The sequence below is a fragment of the Martes martes genome (assembly GCF_963455335.1).
Source record: "Martes martes genome assembly, chromosome: 12".
Classification (NCBI taxonomy): domain Eukaryota; kingdom Metazoa; phylum Chordata; class Mammalia; order Carnivora; family Mustelidae; genus Martes; species Martes martes.
In genome coordinates this window covers 89,396,677-89,419,615 of record NC_137900.1, presented here as the reverse complement: position 1 = coordinate 89,419,615, position 22,939 = coordinate 89,396,677, and the positions used below count along the sequence as shown (strand labels likewise).

Below are 22,939 nucleotides of genomic sequence, written 5' to 3'. Positions count from 1 at the left end.
CCCCAAAAGTTTTTAATTTTGATGAAATCCAATTTGTTTATATTTTGTCACTGATACTTCTGCTGTCATGTAAGAAACCATTGCCTAACCCAGGCACCAAGACTTACTCCTATATTTTGTCCTCAAAGTTTTATAGTTTTAGCTCTTAGCTACACATGCATATTATATACATATACATGTATAATAAAGGACTAAAGTTTGTAAAGGACTATAAATATATTATATTTAATATATATGCAATATATGTATCTATATACATATCTATATGCGTGTTGCATAGAGATATAGCAAGAAGTGTGTTGGATATGGATATAGCAAGAAGAGCGTTCAGTTGGGAAGAAACTATTTGAGCCTACAGTAGAGAAGGGGATCATTCCAAGAACCAAAGATGCTTTAAGCTGAGTTGATTGGAGAACGGAAGGGAGGCCAAGAGAGAGGAGGACGACAAGAGGCTGGAGAGGTGATCCCAGTCGTCTCTGTTAAGGGCTGTAAGCAGGGGAGTGCGCTGATCTCCAAGTTCAGGAAAATCCCCTCCGGGACGGTGAACAGCTGGAGGGGAGGGCGCGTGAGGAGGCTGCCGCGGGGATGCGTGGAGGAGATGCTGGTGGACGCATCCGCGCACTACGGGGGGGTGGGGGTGGGGGTGGGGGTGGGGAGGAGAGACGCTGGTCTGCGCGATCGTGGGGACTGGGCGACAGAAACCAGAGCTGAGGGCAAGGCAGGGGCCGAGGCCGACTCCCACTCCCCCACGTGGCGGCCTGTTAAGTGGCGGGCGAAGCCGGCGCGCGTCTGGCCGCGTGGGAGAGCGCTACCTGCGGAGCCCCGGCGGGGGACGTTCAATGGGCTTGGGGCGGGGGCGGGGGGCGGCGTGCAGAGAGACGTCGGTGTGACGCGAGAGGTGGAGTCCGTCCCGCCCGTCACCACTGGCCGGGCTCTGCCGGCCCGCGGGCCAGAGCGGGTCCCAAAGCCGGGGTCACACGGTGGGGCTCCCCGCAGCCAGGGAGCACCCGGAGCAGCGTGCTCGAGGCCCGGTGGGGCCCGCCCGCACTCCGCCGCCCGCAGACCAGGCCCCGCGGGAGAGGAGCCGCCACGCGCCCCGGAACCTTCGGCCGCCGCCGCCCTCGTTCGCCGCGGGACCCGTCGGGGGAACCCGTTCGCTGTTGCTAAGGGGCGGCCCCGGAAGTGACGCGCCCGGGGTTTGTTGACAGCGGAGGCGGCGGCGGCTGCAGGCTCCGAGCCTCAGGAGCCGGATCGGGGGAGGGGCCGGGCCCCGGAGCCAGCACCCGGCGGCCCTCAGCCCCGCCCGCAGCCCTAAGGGCAAGGTAACGGCCGCGGGGTCTCCCCCGCCGCGACCCCCTCCTGCGCGGGGCTCCAGTCCCCGGGATCCCAAGCTCCGCCCCGCCGACCCCCGTCTCCCGGAGACCCTGGCCCTAGCCTGGCGAGATTCCCTGTCTCCCTGGCGCTCTGGCCCCCGATTCCTCCAGGTCACATCCCCGGCTTTCCTCGCAGAGGAAGCAAGCATCCTGTCGGCTCCCGGTGCCCAGGGTATTTATCCGCGTCCTCCCCCCTTCCCTTCTGTCTCAGGCGCCTAGGCATCGCCGCTGCAACCTCTTGCACAGGTCCATTTCGGCCAGTGGTGGAGGGCTCCCTTCTCTGCCCCAGCTGCCAGGTTTGAGAAACGTGCCTTTAAAATTGAGCTCCCTTCCGCCAGAAAGAAAATGACGCCCTGTCGGATGCCCCTACAAAATGGGGGATCGATATAGGGCTAAAAGGGCCGGCCTCTGCCCCTCCTACCTGTTGGACGAGCTTAAGTTCCTCCAAAGCAATGCTTGAAAGCTCGGGGACGGCGTGGATTCTGGAACGGCTCCCAAAAGGGATGACAAGGTGCAGGAAATCCAACAGGATGGGAAAGGGATGGGTTGGGGTTGCAAACCTGAGGGCCAAGGGAGCCTGATAGGTGAGTTAAAAGTGAAACTGACTGCTGGCTACTATAGTTCTGTGTGTGGAAATTGACTTGGCAGCTCTTTGGACCAGGGATCCAAGATTTCCAGTCTTTGCCTGTGCCTGTCAGCGCGCTTGGTTTTTAAGGGAGGGAGGAAGGCCTAGTGCCTCCACAGGGAAAAACACCCCCTTTCATCTTTCCCACAGAATGTTTTTCTTCAGGGTTCAAAATGGTTAGAATGAGCTTTGAAGGCAGCTTTAAGAAGAGTAACAAGAGGCTATGCTTAGAGCAGGAGGTGGTTGCAGTGGTGAGGGGGTCTCTGTTTCTGTTCATTGCTTCATTCAGAAAATAAGAAACATATGTAGGGTGTCATGGAGAAAAATAAAGCAGGAAGGGCCATGGCAAGGGCCAGAGAGTGGAGTCACCTTTGTGGAGACGTTGATCGGAGAAGGTCTCTAATATGGTGATATCTGAGCAAAGTCCTGAAGGGAGGGAGGGAGCAAGCCATGCATCTGTCTTTGGGCAGAGCATTCAATAGCAAGTGCAAAGGTCATGAGGTAATATACTTGATGGTTTTAAGAAACAACAAGGAGACAATAGGACTGGAGGAGGGGAAGAGTGGGAACCAGATAATGGTGGGGAGAATGTCAGGGGCTGTCCCTGTGATGCAGAATCCCAGAGTATCTAAAGGAACACCCTTTCAGATCTGTACAAACATGGTAGTCAGAGAAAATATAGAGTTGTTTCAGATGACAAATAGCCATTATGCTCTGGCCTGGTGTTATAAGTGATCTTCTTCCAGCTTTGTGATGACCGCTGGTGGAATTAAGACAAAAAGGACAGCCATAGAGCACTATAGGTAAATCAGGTCTTGCAACTGCTCCCTGGTTGTAAGAACTTGGACAAGGGACCACCTCGGTGTCCTCATCTATAAAATAGGGCTGTTGGGCTTAATGAGGGACATCACACACTGAAGTGCTTAGTGCACTGTTTAGCATGGATTAAGTGCTCGGTATCTAACAGTTGTGATGATGGCAGTGGCCATGAGGAGGAACTGTTTACATGTGTCTACCTCAAAGCCTTTCTTTTTAGCACCAGCTGGTGGTGCCACCAGCTCTGGCTTCCTCCCTGAGCTAGTAGAATTTTGGAGAACAGTGGGGGTGGGGGGAGACACAGTGGACACTTACTGTCACCCCCTCAGTCGCAACAATGTTTGCATATCCTACAGGGAGGATGGTAGCTTGGTCTTGGTGCCACTAGAAGATGATGGCTTTTTAAAAAGAGCAAAGCAAATCCCCATTCTACCACGTAAAATTGACAAAATGATGGTGTTGACATAAATGTGACATGAGGACAGGTTGGGAAGGGCAGTCTGTGTTGGCCTCAGACATGCAGTTGGGGTGTGTGTGGCTGATCTGCTGATGGGGGATGTTAATCCAAGAAGTACCCAGCAGAGGCTGAGACTTTGCAGCCTGCCTTATAGGGAGCGGAACAACGGTTGATCTCTCTCCTCACCCCCCAAGCCTGGACTATATCATCAGGCCTGGGTCATAAGCTGAACAGGGTGACTGGGCCAGATGATTTAAAAATGAAAAGTCAGAGCGCTTGGATGCCGAGAGCCAGCCTACTGGAGCAGCTATCGTGGCTAGATCAGCCACCTGGGGATTTGGGTTCAAGCCCCAGCTCTGCGTCTGGCTCACTGTGAACTTGGGCAAGTTCCATCGCCTATGTGGTCCTCAGTTTTCCTATCTGTGTTCTAACGCTGAAGGCTGTTGAAGGATGAAACGAGACCCCGGTCGTGAAAGCACTGGGTGCACTTTGAAGCTCTCTACAAAGGCAAAAAACGATTCTTGTTATTATTGCCGTCGTCAGCGTGTCTCAGCTGTTCTTGACTCCTGAAATGCCACTTCAGGGCCCCCTGTTGGGTCATCGGTTTGGGGACCGTCATTCTTTATCTGGCTCAATCACTAAAACTGTTGGTTGGCAGGTGGAAACCTGCCAGAATGAACAGAAGGCTCTCCCCAGGCATGATTCCTGGGAGATCACTCCATAATGATTGCTCACCACCTTCTTGCCATTATTTCATGGCATATCTCCCCAGCAACCCCGCAAGGTAGGTGCTGTTCGCCACACGTTGACTGATAAGGACCCTGATGAATACGGAGGCTGGTAAATATCGCTTGGGGATCTCGTACAGCTGAGGCTCCTTCTTCTGCCACCAACCAGCCATAGGCTCATTGTGTCGTGGAGGCTCCATGGATCACACAAGGTCCCCGCCAAGACGCTTCGAGTCATGTGGCCAAAATGACACATGCTTATAGCACAGTTACCAGCGGTAAGAGATCATCTGTGCTTGGTGCCTGAGGACACGTAGAGTTTTAAGGAGTCAGTGGAGCCTCCTGGGCAGAAACAAGATCTGAGGTGGAGGGAAAGTGTTCCTGCCCCATAGTGTCGTGGGGAAGAGAGCCAGGCACTTGCTGGGGGACCTCGGGCAGGTCCTCACACATCTTTGAACCACAGTTTGTTCATTTGGAAAACAAAATAACGTGTCCCTCCTAAGTTGTTTGTGCTTCTGGTGAGAACATGCATGAAAAGCTTGGCACTTTGGGTCTGGAACTAAGGTGTACCTGTTTGTGTGTCTCTAGGTACGGATAGACCCTTGAACCCGTACATAGTCCATGGCAGATTACTTTGCCACTCCTCCGCTGCCTATCTGCATGTTGTAGATTCTTTTTTTTTTTTTTAAAGATTTTATTTATTTGACACACAGAGAGAGATCACAAGCAGGCAGAGAGGCAGGCAGAGAGAGAGAGAGGGAAGCAGGCTCCCTGCCAAGCAGAGAGCCCGATGCGGGGCTCGATCCCAGGACCCTGAGATCATGACCTGAGCCGAAGGCAGGGGCTTTAACCCACTGAGCCACCCAGGCGCCCCTGCATGTTGTAGATTCTAGTAACTCCTTCTCCATGTGGTTGCTGAGGGAATTAAATGGCCTAATGGATATCAAGTACTTAGAATTCTTGGAATATGGTGCTCAGTCTGGGTGTGATCGTTAAGTTTGGTTGCAAGCTGGGAACCCAGGTATTTTGCAACGCCCCTCTGCCTCCAGGTGGCACCAGGGAGCAGGGAGGTGCGTCCCTCCCTCCTTCCATTTCTGCATCTTCTTAATGTCACCCACTCTGCGGATTAGGCGCCGTAGGCTGGATAGGCCAGCAACCAGGCGGGCGACCCTTTAGGATGCTTTCTGCCCCTGGCCTGCACCCTGGCCCCTGGGAGACCCTGGCACTTGCCCTGACTCCCCTCCCAGCAGCTTCCCACCCCCTAATATCTGGCCTGGGATCTGCTCCTTCCTGGAAAGCTTCCAGCTTCTGTGAATAGGGTATTTGTTTGGGTTCCCCCCCTCCACCGGCTCTTGGGTTAATATCTCACGAGGTGGGCACTGCTCTGAGACTGAAGCTTCTGGCTCCCCCCAGCCTCTGTTGGCGGGGTGTCAGGTCGCCTGTGGGGGTCCCATGCTCCCTGTGGACCATAGTCCCTTGTCCCCCACCCCCACCCCCCAGTCCTTGGGCTGCATGGACAGAAGACCCAATGGTGCGGTGAGGTGCACGGGTTTGGTTTCGGATCGTGTCTCCTGTCATCCGTTGTGTGATTTCAGGCAACCCTCAGTGTCATCATCAGCAAATGGGGTAACAGTCAGTAGTCAATACCTCAGCTGCTACAGTGAGGTCAGGGCAAAGGCAAACCTTTATTCTGATGCGTGCCAGGCACAGGCTGGCACAGAGGATCCCGGAGCCTGCAAGCAGGCTGGGTTCCCATCCTCCCGGAGCTTACAGGGTTGTGGGAAGGGTGATCGGCAATTGTTATACAAATGTCAGTTAGCTTCAAGTACCAGATCCTGGGGAATGTGGTTTGTTGGTTAAATAAGGAACTGTATGCACTAAAGCTCGAGGGGCTCAGTGCTCCCCAGGTCCGGAGTGGAGGCTGCGGTCACTGCTTCTGTTTTCTGCCTTCTCCCCTCTGCTCCCTGCCCCCCTCCCCCCTGCCCCGCCCCCATGTCAGAGCTCAAGATGGATCCAGTGTAAAGAACCTGCTAGAGAAGGGAGGGAGGAAGACACAGAGTTCTTACCGTGCAGTGAGACAGCGTTCCCTCTGTCCCCGGTTGCCAGAATCCCAGATGGCCGGTGCTTGCTGCAGGAGTGAGGGGCCCTCGGGGGTGGGCGTGGGGAGGGTAGAGATGGCAACTGCATGGGGGTGCCAGAGGCAGGGTGCCCCAGGCCTCTCCACCTCTGTGCCAAGATGAGGATGGCCCCTTCCTCCTCCAGCTCACCCTAGGCCCAAAAAGCAGGGTCCCACTGTCCGAGGATGGTTAGCAGATGGTACTATCAGCCCGGTTTGTCTTTGGGTGACCTTAGTGGCCGAAAGGGTGGTATTTCTTCCCCCTGGGGAGCAGGGTCAGGGCGTGGTGGGTGGCTGGGTAGCTGGACTGAGTCCTGCAGAAAAGGCAGACCCATGGCATTGCTCTCTTGCTCAGAGTGGTGAGGGTTCGTCTGTGGCCACTGGGGCCTCCTACCATCCTGGCACAGTGGACAGGGAGGGTACAAGGGTGCGCCTTGTCCCCCGGGTGCCTGCCACTTCTGCCTCAACCTGCGAGCCCCTCTCGCCCCTTCCCCAGGCCATGTGTGGAAACCCTACAATGTAGCAGGCCCGCACAGGGGTTCATCACTTCCTTTGTCCAGCAAATTGTCGTGGAATTGGGCCTGTGGCACCAGCATCCCATACCCTCTGGACTTTCAGTCTGTGCACATCTGTTCCTTCCTCCTGGGATGCCTTTCCCTTCTCTCCCCACCGCCAGAGTTAACTATGACTCATCTTTCAAGTTGCAGCTGAAATGTCACTTCCAAGGAAGCTTGCCCACGACTCCCCAGTCCAGGGCAGGGCCCCTGGCAGAGGCACCCAGAGCCCCAGGAACCTCCTTCTCCTTCAGAACCCTGGTCCCAGTGACGTGGTGTGGGGTTTGTGTGCTGCTTAGGTTGGATGTCTGTCTCCCTCGGAGTCAGTTTGCTCCATAAGGACAAGGACCTTGTCGGTTTCGCTCACCACTGAACCCGCAGTGCTCGATAGACAGCTGCTGAGTGGGTAAAGAAGTGACCGGGGCTCAGCGCAGGGCGATGCCCCTCAAGACAGCCCGGTTCCTGCCTTCATGGAACTGGCCATCTGGCCAGGAAGCCTGATCACTAAACCAGCATTAGTTCAGAGTGTTAGTTGTCACAGTGGGGCCATGGGCGCACACAGGGAGGAGCACCCTGGCGGGTCAGGGAAGGCTCCCAGAGGAAGCGATGTTGATACTGAGGCCGGAGATGTACGGGGAGCAGCTAGTGAAGCGGCGTTCAGAGGTGGTGTGGGCTGGCGCGTGTGTGGGCGGGGATGCCTTCTGGAAGAGGGACGCAGATGTGTTTTGGGGGCGGCAGGAGTAGTGTTGAGAATAGAAAGTGGCATAATTCGTTGAATCGGGATGCTCCCGGTTGAGAGAAAACAGATTGAGCAAAGGTCTGAAGGTGACCCTGTGCTTCGGGCCTGTTGCCAGTACCACGAAGGAGGCCAGGCCGGCTGCTGTAGGGCCCAGTGGGCACCCAGTGGGCCAGAAGGCTGGCTGCGGTTCAGGAGGCCTTGAGTGACCGCTGGAAGAGAGGGGACTCGGTTGCCAGCGGGGTGCCCCTCCCTGCCAGTGGTGCTCCCTGGGCTCCTGTTGCCTGGGGAAGATCTGGAAGTGAACGAAGGTAAAGGAAGGCCGTGCCCAGCGCCCAGGCTGCTTGTTTATTGTGTCTTCCATCAAGGATGGCCCACAGCCAGTGGGACAGCAGGCATCACAGGCCTGGGGAGCATAGGCCTGCAACTGGCCAGGAGCAGACGGTGCTCTGTTGGAGACCAGAGCAGGTGAGGCAGAGAAGGCGATGATGGTGGCAATGGTGGTCATCGTGATTGTAACAGTAGCTGCTTTTTCTGGGGCAGTTACCACCAACCAGGTGCCAGGCTAAGCTCTTCGCATACTCCGTGTTATCCTCACACAGTGCTCCCTGTTTTAGAGAAGAAACCGAGGCACAGAGAGTTGAAGACACTTGCCCAAGTTCACCTGCCCTGAAGCAGCAGGGCTGGGCCTGGAGGCTGGGTGGTCCTGACTCCAGACCTCCCAGAGCACTGGCGCCAGTGAGTGGTGGTGCCGGAACTTAGTCCTTGTGATTCTAGAAGGCACGGGGCTCTGGGGCTGCCCATCGGATTTCCAGAGCGGCCCTGAAGGCTCAGATATGGATGTGGGGGCTCCAGGAAGCCAGGGGTAGTGCTGGGTCCCAAACTCCTTCAAAGCTCTCCAAGGGGTCATATGATGGAGTCCGAGAGACCAGGTTCAAATCCCACTTTGGACAGAGGAGCCTCTCTGGGCTTGAGTTTTCTCATCTGCAAGATGGGATCATAACCAGCATTTCTTGCGTACTCAGTCTCATCAAGCCTGAGACCAAGAATTTCCTGACATCTCATTTACTCCGGCAGCCCCATGAGGTGGGAATTATTATCCCCATTTTCCAGATGAGGAAACGGGTCCAGAGAGGTTAAGTAATTTACAGTGAATTGTAGAACTGGGTTGATCTATCTGACAACAGAGCCTGCAGTTAAAAAGAAAGAAAAAGAAAAGAAGCTATTGAAGTATAACGTAGCTAGGGAAAGGCCTGGAAGGCATGAGGGGACAGCGTGATAAATGTCTACAGGTGAACACACCTGTCCCCGAGGCCCTGCTGCCGCTTTCTCATCACTGTGTCACTGCAAAGGGAATCACTACCCTGACTTCTAACACCATGGGTGCCTTTTGCCTATTCCCCCCCCTTTCCAGTACAGACTCTGGTAGGAAGATGGTCTGGGGTTCATTCCCGACTTTCCTCGGTTCTATAAATGGTTGATTGTTTTCTATCTTGGTCATTCAATTTGAATGTGAAGGTTCCATTTTCATTCTGTCTCAGCCACTTGTCGCTGAGGACCTACACTGTCAGAGCATCACTTAACTGAACCCCAGTCCCCTCCAAATGTGGACCCCATTTGGTGTCTAGGCCATTTTCTTAACTTTTACCGAATTATAATATACATTTTTTAAAAATCGCACACCATGGTATACAACTCCCGAATATTCGCAAAGTGAACACACCTGTATACCCAGCACTCAGATGCGGGACTAGAAGCTTCTCGGCACCTGGCCAGATCCTCAAAGTAACCTTAGTCCTGACTTCTACCACCATAGATCAGATTGTTTGGTTTTTGTTGTTGTTGTTGTTTTTGTTTTGTTTGTTTTAACTTAATGGAATAAAACGTGATTGGATTCATTCGATCCATGATAGGCTATATGCTCTTTTCTGTCTGACTCCTTTCACCAAACTCGGGAGGTTCATCCAAGCTGTTGTGTTAACAGGAGTTTGTGTGTTTTCATTGCCCTTAATAGTTCAGAGGTGAGTGTACCGAACTTACTCATGCTAGTGTCCGGGACGTTCAGGTTCGTTTCTGGTTTTGGCTGTTCTGAATAATGCTGCTGTGAACATTCTGGTCTGCGTCTTTAGGGGAACATGTATCCGTGCGTCTCTGTTGGGTGTGTGCCTAGGAGTGGGGTTGCTGAACGTGGAGCACGTGTGCATACTCAGCTTGAGTAGATAGTGTCGGACAGTATCCCGTTAAACTCTCAGTTCGCACCAATGGATACTCCCACCCACAGCGTGGGTGACACCCTGTTGTTCCATTGTCACCACGGCCCAAGCTTGGTGTATTGCCTGGATTGTTTCCAGCTGAGCTGTTCTGGTGGATGGAAAATGGGATCTCATTGTGGTTTCATGGATACTAACGAAGCTGAGCCCTTTTCCATATGTTTTCATATATTCTCTATCCTTTATGAAATGCCCATTCAAGTCTTTTGCCCATTTTTTAGTAGGATGCTATGTCCTTTTAAAAACAGTTTGGGAGTCAGATGAATGGATAAAGAAGATGTGGTATATATATATACATACATACATATACATACATACATACACACACACCATGGAATATTATGAAGCCATCAAAAGAAATGAAATCTTGCCATTTGCAATGACGTGGGTGGAACTAGAGGGTATTATGCAGAGTGAAATAAGTCAATCAGAGAAAGACAATTATCATATGATCTCTCTGATAAGAGGAATTTGAGGGGTAAAGTGGGGAGTTTGGGGGGTAGGGAAGGAAAAAATGAAAGGTGGGATCAGGAGGGAGACAAACCTTAAGAGACTCTTAATCTCACAAAACAAACTGAGGGTTGCTGGGAGGAGGGGGTATGGAGAGGGTGATTGGATTATGGGCATTGGGGAAGGTATGTGCTATGGTGAGTGCTGTGAAATATGTAAGCCGGAAGATTCACAGACCTGTACCCCTGGGGCAAATAATACATTATATGTTAATAAAAATAATTAACAAAATTTTTTTAAAAAACGAGTTTGGGGGTGTTGCCTGAGTGGTTCAATCAGTTAAGTGTCTGATTCTTGATTTCAGCTCAGGTCGGGATCTTGGGGTTGGGAGATCAAGCCCTGTGTGGGGCTTGATGCTCAGTGGGGAGTCTTCTGGGGATTCTCCTCTCCTGGTGACCCTCACCCTGCTCGCTTGCACATAAATAAATCTTAAAAAATCAATTTGGGAGTGCCTGGCTGGTTCAGTCAGTGGTGCATGCATATAGCTCTGGATCTCAGGGTTGTGAGTTCAAGTCCCTGGGTGTAGACATTGCTAAAATGTGTATGTATGTATGTATGTGTGTGTGAGAGAGAGAGAGAGAGAGAGAGAGCACAAGTGGGGGAGCAGCAGAGAGAGAGGGAGAAGCAGGCTCCCTGCTGAGCCGGGAGCCCAATGCAGGGCTCGATCCCAGGACCCAGGATCATGACCTGAGCTGAAGACAATTGCTTAACCGACTGAACCATCCAGTTCAAAATTGCTAAATCTCAAAAAAGAATGATTTGTAGAAGGAGTTTATATATTCTGAATATGAGTCGTTTGTTGGATATATTATTGGAAATATTTTCTAGTCAATGGCTTATCCTTTCTCTTTCTTAATTATATCTTTTGATGAATGATGTACATTTTAAGGCAGTACAATTTTTTTCTCTTTATGGTTTCGGGGTTTTTTGGTGAACTGTTTAAGAAATGATTGCCTACTCTAAAGTCACAAGATAGACTCCTGTGTTTTCTTCTAGAAATCTTGTTGTTTTACCCTTCACATATAGGTCTGTGGTCCATCTTAGATTAATTTTTTTTATTCATTTGACAGAGAGAGAGAGAGATCAGAAGTAGGCAGAGAGAGAGGGGGAAGCAGGCTCCCTACTGAGCAGAGAGCCCGATGCAGGGCTCGATCCCAGGACCTCGAGACCATGACCTGAGCAGAAGGCAGAGGCTTAACCCACTGAGCCACCCAGGCGCCCACATCTTAGATTAATTTTTGTGTATATATGAACGGAAGTTTCTTCAGTGCAGACTGGATTATCATTTTTCCCTCAAGAGTGTTATTTAAGGAATCTTTACCTACTTCAAGGTCATGAAGGTAGTAGGAGACTTTAGGGTTGTTTTTTTTTTAAGTTTTTCTTTATTTTGTTTTTAGTGATCTCTATTCATGACCCCAAGAGTCACATGCTCTACCAACTGAGCCAGCCAAGGGCCCCAACTTTATTTACCTATTTGTTTGTTTGTTTGTTTAGGCTCTATGCCCGAGGTGCGGCTCAAACTCATAGCTCCGAGATCAAGTGTCACATGCCCTTCTGACAGACAGCCAGGCACCTGCCCCCTGACTTTAGTTTTTTAATAACCGTTTTATTGAGCTACAACTCCTAAACCATATGCTATAGCTATTTAACATAGACAATTCATTGGTTTTTAGTATATTCAGAGTTCTGTGACTGTCACCGTCATCAATTTTAGAACATTTTTATCACCCTGGAAGAAGCCTCATAGTGTTAGCAGTCACTGCCTCTTCCTCACAGCCCTCAGCCCTGGGCCACCTCTAATCTACTTCTGTCTCTACGGGTTTCCTCTTCTGGCTACACACTGCGTGTAAATGGATCCGTACAACATATGGCCTTTTGTGCCTGGTTTCTCTCACTTAGCATAACGGTTTCAAGGTATCCATGCTGTAGCACGTGTCAATACCTCATTCCTTTTATGGCTGAATAACATTCCGTTGTATGGATAGACCATTTTTGTTTATCCGGGCATCAGTTGGTGGAAAGTAATTTCTACTTCCTGACTATTACGAATAGTACCGCTGTGAACATGAATGTGTGATTTTTATGTGGACGTATATTTTCACTTCCCTTGGGAGAAATGATTAATCATTCTTAATCATACACAGTGAGATTCAATGACAGCATGTCAATGGAGGCCTGGCATATACGGAATGTTCACACGGTGACTACTATTTACGGGTTAGGTTACACAGTAAGGGATGCCCCAGTGTAGCTGTTAATGAAAGCCCCGTTATCCTCACCCAAGCATTGAGTCCCCAACACATGCATGTCTGCCCATGGATACTGGGAAGGCAGAAAAATGCCTGGACAAGGCCCCTGCTCTTCGTGGTGGAGCAGAGAGGACCAGGAAAGGGAGCAGGAGCCCTGGGGCATGTTTCTGCTAAGCTGTCCAATTGAGTGTGACATTTGGGGCCTCAGTTTCCCTACTCAGAGAGTGGGCATAGTGTAGCTGGTGGTTGTGGCTCACTTAGCTTCTTCCTGTTCCCCAGGCTGTGGTTCTGCCAATGACCCTGTGAGTGCTGGGGAGTCACTGCTGCCCCTAGGGGCTCCTGTCCTGGATTGGCCCACCCGCCTGCCCCCCAGCATGGCGTCCGACACCCCTGAGTCCCTGATGGCCCTCTGCACTGACTTCTGCCTGCGCAACCTGGATGGCACGTTGGGCTACCTGCTGGACAAGGAGACTCTGCGGCTCCACCCAGACATCTTCCTGCCCAGCGAGATCTGTGACCGGCTCGTCAATGAGTGAGCGGGCAAGGGGGCTGGGGCATGGTCTTGAGTCTTAGCATGAGCTCTGGGACTGTGGTGTGCACCATGCAGGAATGTGGTTATGGATACACACGTGGTGGGGGGGGTGTGCATGGACTTGAATGTCTGTGGGTACGGAGAACACTGGTATATTCGTAACCATAAAGCTACATGTATGCACATTGGTATGTGTGTGGAAGGGTGTGCATGTGAAGGAATGGGCTTATGTATACACATGGGTTTCTGCAGCATGGGGTATGTTTGAGTGTGTGACTGCAAGTGTGCATTACATCTATGAGAAGGTATAGAAGCCTGCATGTAGGGGGCTCCTGGGTGGCTCAGTAAGTTAAGCGTCTGTCTTCGGCTCAGGTCATGAGCCCAGGGTCTTGGGATCAAGGCCCACATCGGGCTCCCTGCTGAGGTGGGAGTCTGCTTCTCTCTCCCCCTCTGCCTGCCGCTCCCCCCACTCATGCTCTCTCTCTCTCTCATTCTACTCTCTCTCTCAATAAATAAAATCTTCACTTGATCTTAGCCAAAAGGCCGAGAAGCGATTCAATAAATAAAATCTTAAAGAAACCTGCACATAAACAAAGGAATTCTGACTGTTCTGTGTGCATATGTGCACATGCCTTTGCCTACAAACACGTGTCTGTGTGTGCACAGAGCCACACACACACGTTCGTTCACTGGTGCACTGTAAAGAATGGACCCATGACCAGGGATCGAATCATTCAGAAAATCTGTATTTGGGCCCTCCAAGGAACTCCCCACTATGAGAGGCTCCTGGCAATAGGATATGCATTCACTCACCTCAGGGAGGTCAGTCCAGATCCCCAGAAGGGAAATTGTTAGACCAAACAGTTGCTTATAAAAGTGGGAACTTGTGGGGCCCCCGGCTGGCTCAGTCCGTGGAGAATGCGACTCTTGATCTTGGGGTTGTGAGGTTGAACTCCACGTCGGCTGTGAAGACTATTTAAAAATATTATCTTTTTTTTCCTTAAGATTATTTATTTGAGAGAGAGAGCACACAGTCGGGAGGGGCAGAGGCAGAGGGAGGGAGAGAACCCCAAGCAGACTCCCTGCTGAGCACAGAGCCTGACACAGGGCTCTATCCCAGGACCCTGAGATCATGACCTGAGCCGAAATCAAGAGTCAGCTGCTCAACCAACTGAGCCACCCGGGTGCCCCTAAAAATAAAATAATTAAAAATAAAATAAAATAGGGGGCGCCTGGGTGGCTCAGTTGGTTGAGTGGCTGACTTTTGATTTCGGCTCAGGTCATGATCTCAGGGCCATGAGATCAAGCCCCACATTGGACTCCACACTCAGCAGGGAGTCTCCTTCTTTCTCTCCCTCTCCCTCTGCACCTCCTCTGCTCTCTCGCACTCTCTCTCAAATAAATAAATCTTAAACATAAAATCTGAAAAAAAGAAGAAAGAGTGGGAACTTGTGTGTGACCCCAGGACGAAGCCCAACTTGTAATCATGTTCTGGGCATTTGATGTGGCTCAGGCACTCGCTTGGACCCTTTGCAGACCTGAGTTATGTCCATTTTACAGATGAAGAAACTAAATTCTGGCAAAGTTCCATTACTCGTGTGAAATTGCCCAAGTAGTAAACAGCCAAGCCAGGATTCAGAGCCCAGTGTTTGACTCCCAAGCCTCTTCCACCAGACCAGGATTCTTGTATCAACTGGGATCTCAAACAGGGTTTTTTGGGTTTTTTTTTTTTAAAGATTTTATTTATTTATTTGACAGACAGAGATCACAAGTAGGCAGAGAGGCAGGCAGAGAGAGAGGGGGAAGCAGGCTCCCCGCTGAGCTGAGAGCCTGATGTGGGGCTCGATCCCAGGACCCTGAGATCATGACCCAAGCCGAAGGCAGAGGCTTTAACCCACTGAGCCACCCAGGTGCCCCTCAAACAGGGTTTTATTCAGTGCTTAGCCTGGACCCAGCTGGGAGTGTCAAACCCCTTGGCTTAATCTTCCTGTTGGAAAGGGTCCCTGGAGGGGCCGATCAGGAACAGAAGCCGGCTGAAAGATGAGGAGTGCGGACGCCTGTGTTTGTTACAGATGCGTTCGGGTTTTGGGAGGAAGCGTTTGGGATTTGCTATTGATTAGAGACCGCTTTGTTATCTTTGCTGTCCTGGTGCCTGGGGGAGCATCTTCATGTCACCTGCAGGGCGGTCAGGATCCAAGCAGATGCTGTTAGAAAGAGGGACAGGGGTTGGAAGAGATGGGAGTTGCTGATGGGTGGCAAGGGAAGGTTTCAGGGACAGGAGGGCTAGTGCAGAGCCTTGAGAGAGGACGAAGGCCCCTGAGCCCCTCCCGCTACCGAGGCTTCTCTCCCCCGCCAGGTACGTGGAGCTGGTCAATGCCGCCTGCAACTTTGAGCCGCATGAGAGCTTCTTCAGCCTTTTCTCGGACCCCCGCAGCACCCGCCTCACCCGGATCCACCTTCGAGAGGACCTGGTGCAGGACCAGGACTTGGAGGCCATCCGCAAGCAGGTGAGACCTACGTCACCAGCCTGTGGGGACGGCCATGGGGAGGCCGGCCGGAGAGCGTCAGTGACCCCTCCGGGACAAGAATCCAGCATGCCCGCGCCTTGCACACACTCCTCCTGAAGCCCACCTGTGGTCTGGGCTCGGGCCTGGGGGTCGCCAGAGGTGGGGTTGGCGGGCTATGGTGGTGACGGAGCTGTGCCTGCTCCCAGGACCTGGTGGAGCTGTACCTGACCAACTGCGAGAAGCTGTCCGCCAAGAGTCTGCAGACGCTGAGGAGCTTTAGCCACACCCTGGTGTCCTTGAGCCTCTTCGGCTGTGCCAACATTTTCTATGAGGAGGAGAACCCAGGGGGCTGTGAAGACGAGTGCCTCGTCAACCCCACCTGCCAGGTGCTGGTCAAGGACTTTACGTTCGAGGGCTTTAGCCGCCTCCGCTTCCTCAACTTGGGTCGCATGATCGACGGGGTCCCTGTGGAGTCGCTGCTGCGGCCACTCAGCTCCCTGGCTGCCCTGGACCTCTCGGGCATCCAGACGAGCGACGCGGCCTTCCTAACCCAGTGGAAAGACAGCCTGGTGTCCCTCGTGCTCTACAACATGGACCTGTCAGACGACCACATCCGGGTCATCGTCCAGCTGCACAAGCTGCGGTGAGCTGCTGGCCCAGAGCTCACTCGGGGCGGGGAGAGGGTGGGAGTCGCCAGTCTGCAAGCCCCTGGCCGGGCACAGATGGGTTTGGAAGAGACAGTCCCCTTTCTTAAGCCCAGTGTTTTGGCTGCATCTGGGCTGTTCAGGGCCTTGGGGAGCCAGCAGGCTCTTCCCCAGAATGCCCTGGAGCAGCTGTGGGAAGGAGGGGCTCTCCCCTCCCTGCCATGGCCTGAAGGAGCAGGGCTCTCTGAGGCAGCCCCAGCCCGTGTCCAGCTCCTGACCTGTGGCCCCCGCTCCAATCTCCAGACACCTGGACATCTCCCGAGACCGCCTCTCCAGCTACTACAAGTTCAAGCTGACTCGCAAGGTGCTGAGCCTCTTTGTGCAAAAGCTGGGGAACCTGATGTCCCTGGACATCTCTGGCCACATGATCCTGGAGAACTGCAGCATCTCCAAGATGGACGAGGAGGCGGGGCAGACTAGGTGGGGACCCACCCACCGTGGTTGCCAGCAGGGTGTCATTCCACAAGCATTTACCAAGCCAGGGCCGGTGCTGGGTGCCAGAGATAAAGAACCCAACCAGGCCCTGCCCTGTTGAGTCTGTTCGAGCTGGTGGGGACAGAGGAGTCCTTCTCAGGACGGTGGTAGGGGAGGTGCAGGACTGTGGGATTGCCCTGAGGATCAAGAAGGAGGAGGAACAGCATCCAGGTTATCCTGAAAGCTCCTGAGTTTGCCAGAGGAGAGGTGTTCCAGCCAAGGGGACAGCATACAGCAAAGGCTGGAAGGTGTAAGCTTGAGGGGTGAGCGGAGAATTAGGACGCTCAGCCTGGCTAGCGACGGTGGTGGCGGTAGGATGGCCAGCAGCATCTCCCTTGCTTTAGGTATCCCGGCAGATAGGTTGCTTCCTGGCCTGGTTGGTTGAGAGATCGAGATCGGTTTCAAACCGATCCAACTGTAATTGGCATGGGCCCTATCCCCAGCTGTGCATTCACAGGGCTAGGTTGATGGGCATGTCCCTTGACGATCATTGGTTAGGACTTTACACAAAGGTGACAAGTCCTCACTAGAAGGGCACATAGTATTTTCCAAAGATGGGTGCACCAGTAACTCCCATCCCCCATGTTATACAGTGTGACCTTGCCACCTCTCCGTCAAGAGCTGGGGGTCTGTGTCCCAAAAGATGAGACAGGAAGGCCTAGAAGAGGGCCCCAAGTAAATGCCTAGCCACCCCCAGGGAGAACCCCTCCTGAACCCAGGACAGCCCCAGTCCACAGGCCACTGACCCCAACACCCTCTGTTCCCAGCATTGAGCCTTCCAAGAGCAGCATCATGCCTTTCCGGGCCCTGAAGAGGCCACTGCAGTTCCTCGGGCTCTTTGAGACCTCCCTGTGCCGCCTCACACACATTCCTGCCTACAAAGTGAGAGAGGGAGTCAGGGAGGGGAGGAATTGGGGGCCCTGAGACAAGGGAAGGGGGTCGGCTGGGGGCCCCACGGTGTCTGCCCTGGGCGTAGAGATGGCACTGGGGTCTGGGGATCCCACCGCTTGGCCTTTTCCATGTGCTTCTGAGCATGTTCCATTCCCAGGTAAGTGGTGACAAAAACGAGGAGCAGGTGCTGAATGCCATAGAGGCCTACACGGAGCACAGGCCTGAGATCACCTCGCGGGCCATCAACCTGCTTTTTGACATCGCACGCATCGAGCGCTGCAACCAGCTGCTTCGGGCCTTGAAGGTCAGCCTCAACCCCGGGGGCCTCAGCCTCCTGCCCATCCCCAGCTGGCAGGCGCTGGACTTGGTTGAGGCGTGTCCCTCCTCTCCACCTCCTCCTCATCCCCAGGCCCCCAGCAGCATTACCCCCGAGCCCCAGGCCTAGCTTGTCCCAGCACTGGCCTTACCGCAGACCTGTGGCCCCATCTAGCTTCCGCCCTCCAACCCGCACTTCTGCTCTCGGGGAACAGGATCAGGGTAAGCTGAGCCCCAAAGCAACTGTCCCAGCCCCCTGGCAGAACCCGAGGCCTGGCCTGGCATGGCTTGAACAGGACTGGCCAACCCAGACCCACCCCTGTCTTCCCACAGCTCGTCATCACAGCCCTCAAGTGCCACAAGTATGACAAGAACATCCAGGTCACGGGCAGCGCTGCGCTCTTCTACCTGACCAATTCCGAGTACCGCTCCGAGCAGAGTGTCAAGCTGCGCCGGCAGGTCATCCAGGTGGTGCTGAATGGCATGGAATCCTACCAGGAGGTGACGGTGAGCCCCCTACCCGTGCCAGCCCTGCATGCTCGGGCCCAGCCCCTCCTCTCCCTCTGCACCCTGTGTGCCAGCCTCACTGACCTGGGCCCTCAGGGGGCCGTGCTTGTTTGCACCTTTTCCACCTAGCTCTGAACTGCAGCCCCCCTCCACCCCTGCTGCAGTCACCTCCCCCCTTACCCATGGCATCCCTCCCAGTCTCTGGGACCTGGCATTCAGGACCCTGTAACCTGGCCCCACTTGACCAGTCCCTCCCCCATGGCCACTCCCCCCTGCCCAGGGACCCTGTTCTCCTGCCTCTGGGCCTCTGCTCATGCGGACTCCTTGGCCCTTCCGCCCAGTAACACTCTGCCGGCGGGGGATTGTTTTCCAATAGCTGCTTTTATTGTAAAAGTTACAAAAATTTTGACCTTAGAAAAACTGTAATTACAGATAGAAAGAAAAAAAAAAACCACTCATAATCCCTCCACGCAGAGAGCCACTGTTGGTGTTGGACACCTGTTGGTTTGGATTTCGCCTATGCATGTTTATTTAGTAGATGGGTTCATTCCGCACTTACTCTTTGCATGATGTGGGTTTTTATTACAACAGTGTCTTATGAATGTGAACATCTCCCAGATCAACAAACATTTCTGCAACAGAACTTCTAAAATAATGTCTCTTTTCTGATTACAAAAGTAAGACATCTAATGCTTAGAAAACAAACAAATTCAAGCACCATTGACCCTTGAACCACATGGGTTTCAACTCAGATGCAGAATTCTTCTCTAAATATTTTATATATGTATGTATTTATTTATTTAGGAACCGAATGCAGGGCTCGATCCCATGACTCTGTGATCATGACTTGAGCCAAAATCAAGAGTCAGATGCTCAACTGACTGAGCCACCCAGGTGCTCCTTTAAAAAAAAAAAAAAAAAAAAAGATTTAGTTTTTTATTTAAGAGAGAGAGAGCAAGTAGGAGTGGGGGGAGGGGCAGAAGGAAAGAGTGAGAGAATCTTAGGCAGGCTCCACCACCAGCACCGAGCCCAGCACAGGGCTCGATCTCACGACCCTGAGATCATGACTTAAGGCAAAATCAAGAGTTGGACGCTTAACCGACTGAGCACCCCCAGACGCCCCTGGATCAGATTTTATTTGACAAATACAGAATACACCATCAGTGTATTTTCTCCTCCTAATGATTTCCTTACGTTGTCTTTGCTCTAGCTTACTTTATCGCAAGACTATGATATGTAACACATATCACGTGCAAAACATGTTAATTGACTTATAGACGTTATCAGGAGGGGTTCCTTCCAGTCAAAGGTAGGCTCTCCGTGGTGAAGTTCTGGGAGGAGTCAGAAGTTACCGGTAGATTTTTCAGCCGCTTGGCGGCAGGTGCAGAGGAGATTGGAGCCCCTAACCCTCAGGTTGTCTGATGGTCGACCATGATACAGAAATGTGTCAGGGCGCCTGAGTGGCTCACTCGGTTAAGCATCTGCTTTGGGCTCAGGTCATGATCCCAGAGTCCTGGGATGGAGCCCTGCCTTGGGCTACCTGCTCAGCCCGGGTCTGCCTCTCCCTCTCCCCCTGCCTGCTGTTCTCCCTGCTTATGGTCTTCTGATCTTTCAAATAAATAAATAAAAAAAATCTTAAAGAAAAAAAAAGGAAAGAGAAAATGTGTTAACTACAAAGTGAGTTGTCAGCATAATGCTCAGTATCCTTATCCAGGAAAAGCCACTGGGGCGCCAACCGTGTGCTGGAGCTGGGACGCCGTGGCCAGGCCCTTTCCCCACAGAGTAGCAGGCCAGGCTGCCCCACAGGCCCAGCTGGCAGTCATGGAGTTGGCCCCCCATGGTCAAACATTTAGGTGACTTTTTTCTTGTTTGCTATTTCAAAGAAGGCTTTCCTGACTCTACTCAATTGATAATCCTTAAAATACGTGACTAAAATTGCCATTGCCGGGGCCGTGAATGGGTAGGTGTATTTTTAAAGCATTTGGGACATAGTCTCGAATTATCCTCCAGAAAGGCTATGGTAGAGATACAGTCTCTGCAGGGGTGAGAAAGCCTGCTTTCTCCCTGCCTGCCAACTCCAGACTTTAGAGCAACCTTTTTCTACCTTGAGATTTTCTACCTTGAGATTGATTTTATTATCAGGTAAAAGGGGTGGGGTTTTTTTGGTTTTTTTTTACAAAATTGCTAGTTGAAGACTCCCAAACAAATTCATAAACTCTATCAAAGAAATGGAAATTAAAATGATGAGGTACCACATTTCATCTCAAGAGACGGAGGATCCCCAACATTGACAGAGGTCAGGGAGATGACTTTTGCATACTTCTCCCTGCTGAGGTAGGAATTGTACCACCTTTTTGGAGGCCAACTGGCAGAATTTGCCAAAACTGTAAATGCGTTAATCTTTGGGCCTATGTATTCTATGATTCAAATGTTTTTTAGAGGAAAACGATCACATCTTTTCTTTTTAATTAAAAGTAAATAGAGGAGGGGCGCCTGGGTGGCTCAGTCGTTGAGCGTCTGCCTTCGGCTCAGGTCTTGATCCCAGCGTCCTGGGATCGAGCCCTGCATCGGGCTCCCTGCTCCGCAGGAAGCCTGCTTTTCCCTCTCCCACGCTCCCTGCTTCTGTTTTCTCTCTCGCCGTGTCTCTCTCTGTCAAAAAAATAAATAAAATTTTAAAAATAAATAAATAAAAATAAAAATAAATTAGAGGAAACCAGAATGTTTTAGCAATAGGGACCTGGAAAAGTAACATACCCCCACAATCGGATATTATGGCAAATCTACGCATCCCTAATGTGGAAAGATGTCCACTCCATGTTGATAAGTGAAAGATTTTAGAGCAGTGTGTATAATATCTTTTTTGCCTCACCTCTCCCCCAAATATATATTTGTATTTGCATGTTAGAAAAATCTAGAAGGACATGCACCAAACTTTTAACAGCGATTACTTCTGGGGAATAAAGTGAGAGACTTTAAGTTTTCTCTCAAATACTACTATTTGAACTTTTTACGGTGAGTAAATATTGTCTCTTGTAATTTAAAATAAATTTTTTCTCAGATTGAAAAAATGTATGTGTATTTGAGGGGAAAAAAGAGCTAACTAAGGTGATACACCCTCTAAATTACATAATTAATGAAGTACAGTGATCTGCCAAAATCTGAGAAAGGGTGGAAAGAAATTAAATTACAGGCAAATGCTCCAAGAATACTTTAAAAAAAAAAAAAAAGCCCACAGACAACACAAAAAGAAATTGAAGCTGTCGAGCAGCGTGAGGCCTCCCGCTCTGCCCGTCGGGACTGTAGACCCTGCAGCCACTTCGGCAGACGGTCTGGTGTCACCTGGTCAAGTTGAAGACTTGCATGCCGCGTGTGACCCAGAAGCCGCTGGGCGTGGACGCCAGGATGGAGGCATGAGACATCGTTTGACGTTACCACACCCTGAAGCCCCCTCGGATGTCCACCAACGGTGGGATAGGCCAGTAAATTCAAGGACCGTGATACAGTGAACAAATGAATGCTTTTCAGCTGCTCATGACGACATAGTTGCTCTTACAAACCTGTGGTAAACGAGAGTAAGCAAGATGCTGGAGAATCTTCCATGGGGACTCGCAGGGACGGTGGTTCTCTCTAGTGGGGAGAGGGGCTGAGGGCCAGGAAGGGACCTGCGGGGCTTTCCGGGTGCCGGCAGTGTTCCATTTCCTGACCCAGGTAGGGGTTCCATGGTTGCCAAAAAAGGTTTTTTTGCTTCATAAATGCTCGTAAAAGCATACGTTTGTGTTTTATGCCCTCTTCTGTATGAAGATTATATTTCACTTTTTTTTTAATGTTAAAAAAAAAAAAAAAAGCCTTGGAGTCTCCTCTTCCAGAAAGCCTTCCTGGACCACCACAGCTCCAGATGATCTCACGCCTCTAGGGCGCCCCTGGAGTCCAGCTCCCGAGTCCAACCCTGACTGTGTTCCCCTTGTCTCCCGTCCCGCCCAGGTCCAGCGGAACTGCTGTCTGACCCTCTGTAACTTCAGCATCCCCGAGGAGCTGGAGTTCCAGTACCGCAGAGTTAACGAGCTCCTGCTCAGCATCCTCAACCCCACGCGGCAGGACGAGTCGATCCAGCGCATCGCCGTGCACCTGTGCAACGCCCTGGTCTGCCAAGTGGACAACGACCACAAGGAGGCCGTGGGCAAGATGGGCTTTGTTGTGGTGCGTGCCCTCGGGCTGCCTCTTCTCCAGAGCCCCCCTGCCCCATGACGGATTTAGGCTAGACGAGAGGAAAAATCTCACCGTGAATGGAGCTTACATGCCCGTAGATTTGCTCCGCTCAGAACACTTTGGCATCCTCTCCCGGCCGCTGCGGCCGCCCATTTGGTCCCATCGTTCAAGCCCCTCCTGGCTCCTCAGACCAGGTCCCCTATTAGGTCTTTCTCATTGGGGTTAAATAAGTGTCTGAGGGAGTTTGTTTAATGTCGGCCTCCCCACTGGGTTGCGAGTTCTGCAGGGAAAGACACTATGCTTGGTCCTTCTTCCATCATGACCTCCCCAGCACTTTCGAGAGTGGGGCCTGGCACAAGGTGGCAGGGA

At 52.0% G+C, this 22,939-nt stretch overlaps 1 protein-coding gene across 2 annotated transcripts in view; it reads left to right on the top strand.

The window, feature by feature from the left end:
* The first annotated feature begins 1,193 nt into the window (after positions 1 to 1,193).
* Positions 1,194 to 22,939, top strand: part of ZER1 (zyg-11 related cell cycle regulator) — a 30,291-nt gene continuing 8,545 nt past the window's right edge. Inside the window, exons 1-9 of one of the 2 annotated variants that reach the window (XM_080819553.1) lie at positions 1,194 to 1,322; positions 12,714 to 12,966; positions 15,323 to 15,473; positions 15,680 to 16,116; positions 16,421 to 16,597; positions 17,419 to 17,533; positions 17,700 to 17,846; positions 18,191 to 18,358; positions 22,346 to 22,561. In XM_080819553.1, coding sequence (XP_080675679.1) covers positions 12,809 to 12,966; positions 15,323 to 15,473; positions 15,680 to 16,116; positions 16,421 to 16,597; positions 17,419 to 17,533; positions 17,700 to 17,846; positions 18,191 to 18,358; positions 22,346 to 22,561 — 1,569 coding nt within the window. In that variant the 5' untranslated portion in view covers positions 1,194 to 1,322; positions 12,714 to 12,808. Of the gene's footprint in view, positions 1,323 to 12,713; positions 12,967 to 15,322; positions 15,474 to 15,679; positions 16,117 to 16,420; positions 16,598 to 17,418; positions 17,534 to 17,699; positions 17,847 to 18,190; positions 18,365 to 22,345; positions 22,562 to 22,939 lie in introns of both variants that reach the window. The other variant, XM_080819552.1, reaches the window with a different exon arrangement.